Consider the following 11,581-nt stretch of genomic DNA (forward strand, 5'->3'; position numbering starts at 1 on the left):
AATGAATAGGGGGAAAGACGTAGCAATCTCAAAATGTCAGGGGGGGGCACGCAGAGCAACCTCTATAGGTAAAATACGTAGTATATATACATTCTCCTGGTGAGACCTCCAATAAACGTTGTAATATTTATTAAACTATAGATCCCACACATCCACTGGATGTAGATTCTAGAAGTACAATATACACTTCTCACAAAAAATTTAATCAAAAAGCATTTTAATGGCCAAAATATGCTAACATTTTGGATTTCCCCTAAAAATAAGTTGGGTGTCCGCCATTTTTTTTTTTCACGCTGGGAAAGTTGTCAATCACGTGACATGGACACTGGTCCTCAGAAATGAATAGGAAAAAAATATTGTAGGCTTGTCACGTTTTGAGAGGATTATTTGGGAAAACAAACATAGATATTACACGTTTTTTTGTGAGACTGGGTTGGGAATGGATATGTCACCCAGCATTTGGAATATGTAACAGTCTTTACATGTTATCTGACAAGAATCATATTTTCATAGCTATGACTTTAGCATAGAGTTTAATTTCTGAATTTAGAAGTGATGTTGGCCCAAAACATTCCAACAGTAATGTTCCTAAATCAGACAAAAACTGAGAATAACATTCATGAGGGATGCCATTTATCACAGGAGATTTGCTAAGGTTCATGCCTTCCAAGGCTTCAAATAATTATTCTCAAGTTGAACGTACCCCTTTATGTAATATTGTATGGAGAATCTTACTCATGATGACATTAGCGTGTTTGGAGACATACCTATGCTCCCTAAAGAGGAGGTGATGAAGGCAAATTTAAGCAGGCTGACGACTTCACACCACGGCGACCTCTGACCTCCAGTCAAGATGGCTACCAGTGAGCCGGAGATGATAAGGAGGGAGCATCCTTCACAACACAGTGGTTCATTATCACAAAGGATGACTGCACTGTTACTACATCAAACATTGTGACTAACGTGTTTCTATACTAGAATCGACTGATATTATGACAGTAGATCACAACATATACCACTTGGTGTGTCAGTGTAAAGTGTACCTAAATCTGACAAGGTGAGACTGAGGAAGGGAAGCCAGTAACGACAGGAGAACTGGTCCCTGCACTGTGAAAAGACAGTGGACATATTAATGGACATTCCAAAAGCAAATCATGGAATCATTTTAAACCAGCCGTTAGTTGTGTCTGAGTTCACAGACACAACTAACATGAATGACATGTGACAGGAATATAGGTTACTATAATACCTTACCATGACTTTGACCAGCAGAACCAGACAGTTTCCCACAATTCCCATGGTCATCTCCAGTCCCAGCACAGCCACCAGCAGCCACCTCTTTTCCTCCAACCACTGCTGCTCCATCATCAAAGTCCCATTCAAGCCCTCACTCACTGCAGGAAGACCAATCAGAGTTGATTCTGAAGGAGCCCACACATCTTCCTGCCTTCATTACATATGTTGTTTGACCTGCAGGAGATCCAGCCTGTTCTGTCTGTCAAAGCTGTGCCTGAGTTTTGCTCTTGTGCTGTTTGGCAGTCTGTCTCAGAGATCTAGTTCTGTTTTAAAATGTTTAAGTTTTCTTCAGGACATTTGTCACTTGTGATTCATAGAAAAGTTGAATTCCTAACATACCACCCTAATAATACTGTGTTTGTGATTTTTTCGGGATGTTGATTGGCATGCATTTGATCAATTATAATAATTTTGTAGTCCCCTCAACTCATTTTGGCATCTAATTTAAAAAAAGGGAGGAGCAGCTTTAATGGTTCATGGCTCTAAACCTAAAGCATTGCATAAACTAAATACCTGAAAATGTGAAAATGTACACTACCAGTCAAACGTTCGGACACACCTTCTCATTCAAAGTTTTTTTTTTAATGTTTTCTACATTGTAGAATTATACTGAAGACATCAAAACTATAAAAGAACACATGGAATCATCTAGTAAACAAACAAGTGTTCAAAAATCCAAAATATGATTTATATTTAGCTGGCTACTGCAGAATGCTGTGGTATCCATGCTGGTTAAGTGTGCCTTGAATTCTGAATAAATCCCCAACAGTGTCACTAGCATAGCAAATTTGAGAGCATACTTTATTGATTTCATGTTCAGAATATGTATTTATTTCCCTCAAACCCTGTCCTCACACTCAAATAGTGCCTGCTTGCGCTTAGATCTGCTCTGCTTCTGCTCAAACTGTATGCTTGCACTCAGATATATTGCTGCTTACAGATTTCCTGTGTTCCAGCTTAAAACCTTCTCGTCGCACTCAGGCTGTTTCTGTGCGCTCGTGAAATGTCTGCTCCAGGGGCGTCGCCTGTACCTGGAAACATTCGGGGCTTAGCCTACAGTGGGGGCGCTACAGTTGAATTTTCTACTACAAGACTCCCCTTACGCACATACACAATTGCGCCATCTAGTGTCACAAACGTATGCCTGCATTAGCTTTGTTACGGCAATGGATTGTGGGAGATTCTCATAGCACGTGAGGATCTCTTGAGGGTAAGGTGCCTGTATTATGGACAAAATGTGTTTATTGTTAGTTGTTTAAAGCTCACAGTCACAGCAACATGTCTTTTGTGTGATTGGCTATTTGCAGTGGCGAGCCGTGACTTTTATACCGAGGCCCTCTGACCCCCACCCCTTCCCTCGAGTTATTATGTCACAGTAGCGGGCGGAACTTGTCATAAAGTCCGCGATAATAACACCTACCCATTTAGAGGGAAGATATGATTGGTCAATTGTACTGTCATTTGACATTACTCTCTTGTTTTAGTTACTATAGCGGGCCCTCTGTGAATTGATAACTGGACGTCCAACAGCTCCTGTCTTCACAGACTCGCCGAGAGGGGCTTCTTTCATTTAACCCTTCACATTCCAACAGAAACTGAATAGGCAGATTCGAAGGATTTATTTATTTGGAAATGTTATTTTAAATACAATTAAATCAAGTTATTTTGGTAAAACTAATGAAAAATATAACTAAAATGTTTTTAAATATTATTTTGTAGAATATCTTAGGTCCTCACAGAGTTTTTTTAAGTTGAATGTTTCACAGCGCTTATGAAAAATATACTATCACTATACGATCACTGATATTTTGTTGTTGACTGGAGACTTATTTTTTAAAAGAGATAGCACGTGAGGATCTCTTAAGCAATGAAGCTTACATGTCCTTTTTATATGCTGTCCATTGAAATGCAGGAAAGTAATCACCAACTGTGAGTGATCTGTTGCCGAGGGGACAATACACCGGAGTTACATAAGCAGAGGTAAAGTACTATTTTGGGGGGTACTCCCCCAGGAAGATTTTTTTTAAATATTGAAGTTAAAAGCATCAATCTGGTGCACTTCGAGAGCAATATTAAGAGATCTATGGATACATCTCTCAACACCTATATGTAAAAAGTCAGAAACGGGTTTATTATTTAAAAACACTTGATTTTCAAGTCAAATTATTAGAAGTTGTTACTAATTAGATTAAACAGAAAAAAGGGATGGAAGGAGGAAATAATAATAATATAAATAAATAATAATCCCTCATCACTTGCTTCCTTCCTCATTTGCTTCCTTCATCACTTGCTTCCTTCATCACTTGCTGCTTCCATCATCACTTGCGGCTTCCGTCATCACTTGCTTCCTCCATCACTTTCTGCTTCCTTCCTCACCTGCTGTTTCCCCTCATCACTTGCTTCCTTCATCACTTGCTTCCTTCCTCACTTGCTTCCTTCCTCACTTGCTGCTTCCTTCATCACTTGCTGCTTCCGTCATCACTTGCTTCCTTCATCACTTTCTGCTTCCTTCCTCACTTGCTGTTTCCCCTCATCACTTGCTTCCTTCCTCACTTGCGTCCTTCCTCACTTGCTGCTTCCTTCATCAGTTGCTTCTTTCATCACATTACCTTTCATTTGCTTCGTTTTTTCTCCCCATCATCACTCGCTATCTTCACACTCTTTATTGTTTTGTAGGCTGAATCGCCTTGGTTTGACATTCGCAAATTGGTCGATGACCTCTCCATGGGCCACATTAGCCAAGACCTCCTTCTCAATGGAAATTATGGCCAAATGATTAAGCCTCACCTGGCCCATTGTACTTCTCAGCCAAGTGTGTAGCCTTCGCAGGGCACTGAAGGACCTTTCACAACTGCAGCTGGTGACTGGGATTGTCAAAGCAGCTTGGAAGATGGCCTTAAGAGAGGGGAACATATCCTCATCCAAAAGGGAAAATACACTTTGGATACTTGGCATGTCTTTCTCTATCCTGGCAAGGTATTGTCTTGCGACAACAACCTCTTCAGTTTGTAAGTGGATGCTGTAATGTTGTGCAAGATTTTTGAGTGCCTCTTCATTCAGGAAATTCTCAGAAGCAGGGTGACATGCCTGTATGCCGATTAATATTTTTTCCCCAACTCCAGAAAACCTGTTTTGAAGCTCCTCCAGCATTCTGTCGAGAACTGGAAAGAAGATTCTCCCATTCAAGTGATCTCCTGTAGTCAGGTCTGACCTTGCTCCACATGATGCCTCAACTACAAAGTCTTCCATGTTTCTACGCTTCTTCCTCTGTGTCACAGTTTTGGGAATATCAAGATCATTGCACAGGGCCTTGGTCTTGTCATAGACCTCATGTGCTTTCTAGTCACTTCGGTAACTTTTCAGTGTGTTCTCAACTGCTGTTTTGTAATTTACTGCCTGCACCAAGTCCATTGTTTCTTTCTGCAGGTATTTGTGCAGGCCCTGAGTGGTTGAGAGCAGTGTCTGGAACAGAACAAGCATGTAGATGGTACTGAATTTGCAAAGCTTGCTTTCCAGTCCCTTTGCCAGAGGGGCTGAAAGGCTCCCTAAAGTCTGGATCAAAGCAGGGAGGTTTAGGGTTGCATTCACAGACTCAATTTGAAATGCCCAGCGAGTGTGTGACAGCTGAACAAGTTGTTTGTCCCCTGCCTCCAGGGGCGGATCTAGAAAAATATTCATGGGGTGGCAAGTGGGTGGCAGGAGATTTTGAGGGGTGGCAGAAGTATATGCTGATTTAATCGCAGTCATATCAATCAATGTTAACAATCAATGTTAGACCCCCAAAAAGAGTTTAAGGATGGCAGCTTCCTCATACGTTGCACTCGGAGAGAAATAGTTGAGACAGAGACGATGAACTGTTAAGTCCTTAGGCATGGTTTATTTTACTCTGCACTGCAGGTGCATCCTTTCGCTCAGCCGAGCTAACTTAGAATAACAACACCTATTGCCTCACAGTGGTACAATAATAACATGACATCCCTTTGACATCCCTTTGTGACTTTGAGTACAGTATATATAGAATATATATATATATATATTTATTTAACAACTGAGGACAAATGTACACATTTCCCTGAACACAAGTTTATCACGTTAACAGTTTTCTATGCTCATTGAGTCATTCGTGAGCAGAGCATCAAGTTTGCTATAACAGATGAATGCGGCGATTTCCATGTTGTTCAGCAAAACGCCTCACAAACGTATTGAGATCCAAAGCTTTACTGCGTTTGGATTCAATGCTGAGTACAGCCAAACTTGACAGTCTCTTTTCTGTCATTGTAGACCTCAAATAACTCTTAATGATCCTAAGAGTTGAAAAACTTATTTCACAGGATGCACTGCTCACCGGTAAAACTACTGCTATTTTACACAATCTGGACAACTCGTAAAAAACATCCTGGTATGGGTCCAAAAATTGAGCAAAATCCATCAGAGTGTTAGGACTCCCCTTTTCCTTCTTCTTTCTTTCTAGTACTCTCCTCGTCTGATGTAATTCGTGTTTAAGATCCTCAATATTAGAATCATAGGCATTAACCAATAAAAGAACAGCCTCCTCACTCAAAAAAGTAGCACTTGAGGGATTTAGTGCCTGGACACCTTGCATTATGTTGCAATTTGTGTGAGAAAAGCGTCTTTCTATTTCTCCAATCATGTTATCCATAACTGGATAGTACACATTGACGCAAAAAGAGTGTTTGCCATTTGGAACTACATGCTGTCCCAAAGTGGAAGGGGTGACACTATCTTGAAGGGTCCTTGTTGTCTGTCTTGACCTCTTTGGCTTTCGTTGAGTTGTTTCAATGCTACTTCTTTCACACAAAACAAGTGCTTCACTCCACACTTCATCAAAGGAGGCTTCACTGCGGTATTGTACCAGTGTCTCTTTAAGTGCTTCAACTAGTTCCACGGCCTTAGCCAAGTCCAATGTTTTAGACTGGAGCATATCTGACAAAAATGTAGAGTCACTCAAGACCTTTTGGAACAGTACAAGGCATCCAACACAATTCAGATCAATCTGAACCAATATCCCCCTGGCTTCATCATCTCTATGTGGATGGTTCTCAGAGGAAATCTCTTCAAGCAGCTGTACTATTGCAGGTAACCTATCCATAACATTGCGACATGCTATATGTCTGCACGCCCAACGTGTATCACTAAGCCTTTGGAGTTCCCTTGGTGCACCATCAAACATCTCCCGCTGCACTTACAGCCATTTGTTGTGTACATAAGACCCAGATATGAACACATACAATCGTTCCATCAATGAGAAGAAGTTTCCCGCATCTGTTACACTTTTGACAGAGTCTACTATGACTACGTTTAGGCAGTGTGCACTGCAATGCACATAGAAGGCCTTTTTGGCTACTTCTTTTATTTTCGCTTGAACACCAGCATGTGCCCCGCTCATCACTGCAGCGCCATCGTAGCCCTGACCGACAAGGTTTTCTTTATACTCCAGCCCATGTTTCTCAAGAAAACAAATAATCTTACCACTCAACGTCGCAGCAGCATCCAGGCCTTCTACCACATCAAACTCCAGAAAGCCCTCGTGAACAACACCATTGTAATAGTATCTCAGAACAAATTAAATTTGCTATTTTTTCTGAAGATCTTTAGTTTCGTCTACAATAACTGCAAACTGCCTGCTCTTTTTAACCTCTTGAATTATTTCTTCCTTAACCATTGCAGCCAAACATTCCAGTATCTCGTTTTGGATAGTTTTACTGGTGTATGTTGCATTTTTAGCTTGCTTTTCAAGTCTTTTTTTAATCATAGGATCATGGTTTCCCAGCAAATCCAACATACTGTAGCTAAAAAAACACCTTTTCTTTCTGAGTCAGGATTCTCCCTGTGACCCCGCTGGGCTGTGTTTTCTGTGGCAGTTAGAATCAGAATCTCAGCTAGTGTTTTAATATAGTTTTGATTTTCAATCACCTGTTTCTTATTTTGCTCATCCATTATTCCCATCATTGAGGTATTTCTGTCACTCATTTTCATGCTTTCTCCCCATGCAAACATTGCATTTACATGGCTTTCAGATCGGGCATGAGAACAGAAACCACTGTCTTTCATTGTGGCCTTTTTCCAGTTACGATACTCGTCAATTGAGGTGAAAACGGTCTTGGGGGCATCAGGTAAAGAGAAATGTCTACAGGGGAAACAATACGCTGAATCATTGGACTATAAGTACTCAAGCCATGAATGAGTTTTGTACCAGTCCGTTCTGAAGCTTCTTCTGGCGCCTCCCTGAAGGGTCTTGGGGAAACTCTCCCGTGTCGACTGAGCTGGCTCCTCACACCTGGACTTGGATATGTCTAGAAAATGGGAGTAAAACATATTCAAACGGTAATAGAGCTTAACTGATTACACATTATAATTATAACACAGTTTGGAGCTGTCATTTATTCAATATGTGTTTAACCTACTGGCTGTGTTAATGCGTGCAGCACAACATTTTGGCCTGGGTGTGTATTGTTTTGGGTAATTTTAGAATTTCAACCTCAGCTGCTATAATAGGTCTAAAATACATTGTACACAAAATACTCACAATCTACCCTTTTCCTCATACTCAAAACTATCTAAGGAAAGCGAACATAATTTTTTTTGAATTAATAATATATGTATTAGACTAGCCCTGTCTCTTAAATAAACTGTTTTGCAAAATGTCCTTTTGTGTGATTTTTGCATCTTATTCAGATGCATTATACTTTGTATTAACAATTTTCATACCATATGGACCAACTCGACTGGCCGTTGGTTGCAAGGGCTTAGGAATATTCCTTTCCCCCCTCACTGTCTGAGCTCTGCATGCTGTCTTGTTGTCTCTCGCTCTCTCCCTCTTGCACCTTGTCTTTGTGATGCTCTCCCTCATCCGTCTCTTCTTCTCTGTTGTGTTCTCCTTCCTCCTCCTGTCCCTGTTCATCTTTTCCTTCTATCTCATCACTGACACTTTCCTGTTGCTGTTCTTCATCTCCTTCCACCTCCTCATTTCCCTGGTCATTTACCTTGTCACTTCCCTGTTGCTCAGCCTGACTTTCTATCCTCTTTGGTGAGAAAAAACTTGCAATGCCACGTTTCCTCTTCATTTCTATAAGATTCAAAGTCCATTTATTACGTTGTTTTCTTTTATATTACCAGTAATCATTAGTAATAATGGTGTTCAAATGAAAATGCTGTTTGAGCAAATGCTTGTTGTTTTCCCACTTACTGTGTGCTTCAAACTCCAGCTTGTGACCCAATCTTGTGTTCAAATGCTCTTCAAAACACAACTGAAAGTCCATGAAACTTGTCTTTCTGTATTTGTGAATGAAGCGCCATCTCCTGGTTAAAACCTGAAATTGAAAATCTGGCAACGCCCTCTTGGAAAATAGTGGGAGGGCTTAACATTCCTCTATACTGGTCTTTGGCAGGTCGTAGGCAGGAAGCTGTAAGCTGGAGTCCGAAATTCAGTGCTCCATTTGTAGGGCTTCAAGATATTTTGCATGTCATGCATAAACACGGTGTCATCTTTTTCCTTGAAACTGACGTGCTGCCTGTTTTACAAAACAAGTTATTTTTCTGCTTCTTCATCCTCTGAATTTTCCTCCCCCGTCCCTCTTCCTTCAGCCAGCACAACAAGAATCAAGGTGGATCTGTGAAATGAAACACCTATTCCCAAAGCATGACTTCCCTATTGAGAGCATGCGTCTAGGGAAATGGGGTCTAAACCGATTGGCTAGATATACTAACATGCAGAACGTACGGTATGTTTGAAGACTAACCATTTATCCAGTTCAAGCTGTCTTTAAGATGTGACATTGCGCTCTGACTATTCCCCGTAAAATCTTAACAAACTATTACATCTTCTTAAATGTTGACCTCTTGCTGCTTGGTTGAAAATGATAGATAAAAAATAACTTAAAAAAAAAAAAAAGACTCAAACAGCGAGGGACATTATACTGGTGAAAAAACTCTCAATTCTACAGATGACTCCCCCCATTCAACGCAATAAGTACCTCCCTCCACTCAGCAAAGCATCTAAAACTAAGGACCCCACTAAGGCGACAGTTTGAAAATTAGCTATGGATCTGAGAAAAACCAAGTCTCCCCTCGCGAGTTGCAGCCAGGAACAAACTCCTGGACTACCATCATCACCACCATTCTGGACACCCGAATCTTGCAGTACTACTGCTGCTTATTTTGCTCCTTGGGCCAAGACGTCTCTGTTTATGGACACAGTGAAATCAGTGTTGGTTGATATTGTGGAGAGGGTGATACATTGGTACAGAGAAGAAATATGCAACGGATGCCGAGTCAGTCACCCCGCCCAGAGGCAACACGATTGTCTGAATGACATGCCCGATTTTTTCTTCAAAAACAATTACAACGCGTTAATGAAAAGACTCTGGCTCACCGACTTCATTACTGAGATCGACCAGACTCTTATTGATAAAGACATTTTCACGGATGATTGGAGGATCCAAGGCGCTTCGGAGGCTTTTCTGCACAATCTCAAAAATTGTAGACGCCTCAAGGAGAGACTTGAAAAGATCCATGCCGAGTTGGATGGAGAAGGAGAAGACTAATAACCATTGGTTGATTGGTAATAACCGTTGGTTGAAGCCAGGGATTTTTTCTTTTTCGATACATTGACTTTTTCTTTAAAGTAAAATAAAAATGGGGAACTACTATGCAAAACGCTCGGTATATACTGATCAGAATGTAGTCAATACCCTTTTAATAAGTGTGGTGATGAGGACGATTGAAAACAGAGTGAATAGTGATCCCCGTGTAAACAGAATGGCTGAAGTTTGTAAACTAGAAGACATTTTGGATATCGTTCGTTCTGGCAGTACTATTCCTGGTCATTGGGAAACGATTGTAAACGAAACATTTAAAGTGGTCCTGGAATCTTCATTTTCCGAAACATTCTGTAACATTAACGAAGAAATGAAACAAACATCAAAAGTGTATCATGTGCTCTCATTGTATGCTCTGTTTGTAGATGTAATGCATCTTTGTGTCAAAAACAGCATACACATGAATATTTTGACTGAAGTGAAAAAACTCCATTGACTACATTCTGATCAATATATACCGAGCGTTTTGCATAGTAGTTCCCCATTTTTATTTTACTTTAAAGAAAAAGTCAATGTATCGGAAAAAAAAAATCGGGCATGTCATTCAGACAATCGTGTTGCCTCTGGCCGGGGTGACTGACTCGGCATCCGTTGCATATTTCTTCTCTGTACCAATGTATCACCCCCTCCACAATATCAACCAACACTGATTTCACTGTGTCCATAAACAGAGACGTCTTGGCCCAAGGAGCAAAATAAGCAGCAGTAGTACTGCAAGATTCGGGTGTCCAGAATGGTGGTGATGATGGTAGTCCAGGAGTTTGTTCCTGGCTGCAACTCGCGGGGGGAGACTTGTTTTTTCTCAGATCCATAGCTAATTTTCAAACTGTCGTCTTAGTGGGGTCCTTAGTTTTAGATGCTTTGCTGAGTGGAGGGAGGTACTTATTGCGTTGAATGGGGGGAGTCATCTGTAGAATTGAGAGTTTTTTCACCAGTATAATGTCCCTCGCTGTTTGAGTCTTTTTTTTTTTTAAAGTTATTTTTTATCTATAATTTTCAACCAAGCAGCAAGAGGTCAACATTTAAGAATAAGTAATAGTTTGTCAAGATTTTATGGGGAATAGTCAGAGCGCAATGTCACATCTTAAAGACAGCTTGAACTGGATAAATGGTTAGTCTTCAAACATACCGTACGTTCTGCATGTTAGTATATCTAGCCAATCGGTTTAGACCCCATTGCCCTAGACGCATGCTCTCAATAGGGAAGTCACGCTTTGGGAAGAGGTGTTTCATTTCACAGATCCACCTTGATTCTTGTTGTGCTGGCTGAAGGAAGAGGGACGGGGGAGGAAAATTCAGAGGATGAAGAAGCAGAAAAATAACTTGTTTTGTAAAACGGGCAGCACGTCAGTTTCAAGGAAAAAGATGACACCGTGTTTATGCATGACATGCAAAATATCTTGAGGCCCTACAACCCAAAAAAAAAAAGATTGTGTTAAAAATATGGCAAAAAGTCGTAATATTGTATAATGTATTGTTTCATCAAAAACAGTGTTAAAATCACAAAACTTGCATTTTAGAGCCGCAGTCTTTTACAAAAATTCTGTTTTGTTAAGAGCTACCAAAAACATAGTAAACATCGCAATTATTCCCAAAACAAACTGGGAATGGGGACATCGATAACATATTTTAATGTTTAATTTTCTTCAGGGCTACCGTAGTGCACA

The 11,581-nt window shown here is 40.5% G+C and overlaps 1 protein-coding gene across 1 annotated transcript; it reads right to left on the bottom strand.

Annotated features, from left to right (window-relative positions):
* Nucleotides 1-382: 382 nt before the first annotated feature.
* Nucleotides 383-8,189, bottom strand: LOC307039011 (uncharacterized protein). The gene is made up of 5 exons (XM_079680754.1): nucleotides 8,026-8,189; nucleotides 7,511-7,610; nucleotides 1,255-1,394; nucleotides 1,044-1,107; nucleotides 383-893 (listed from the first exon to the last, which is right to left on the bottom strand). The coding sequence occupies exons 1-5, from the start codon at nucleotides 8,026-8,028 to the stop codon at nucleotides 736-738; spliced, it is 465 nt and encodes a 154-aa protein (XP_079536880.1). The 5' UTR covers nucleotides 8,029-8,189; the 3' UTR covers nucleotides 383-735.
* Nucleotides 8,190-11,581: the final 3,392 nt, after the last annotated feature.

The sequence above is a fragment of the Notothenia rossii genome, assembly GCF_949606895.1.
Source record: "Notothenia rossii genome assembly, chromosome: 1".
Lineage (NCBI taxonomy): Eukaryota > Metazoa > Chordata > Actinopteri > Perciformes > Nototheniidae > Notothenia > Notothenia rossii.

Excerpts from the sequence above, each read along its gene's own strand:
- LOC307039011 (XM_079680754.1), bottom strand. Across the intron at positions 1,108-1,254 it reads TTCTGCTGGTCAAAGTCATG|TGCAGGGACCAGTTCTCCTG; the intron begins GTAAGGTATTAT and ends GTCTTTTCACAG. Across the intron at positions 894-1,043 it reads TCTCACCTTGTCAGATTTAG|GATGCTCCCTCCTTATCATC; the intron begins GTACACTTTACA and ends TGTGTTGTGAAG.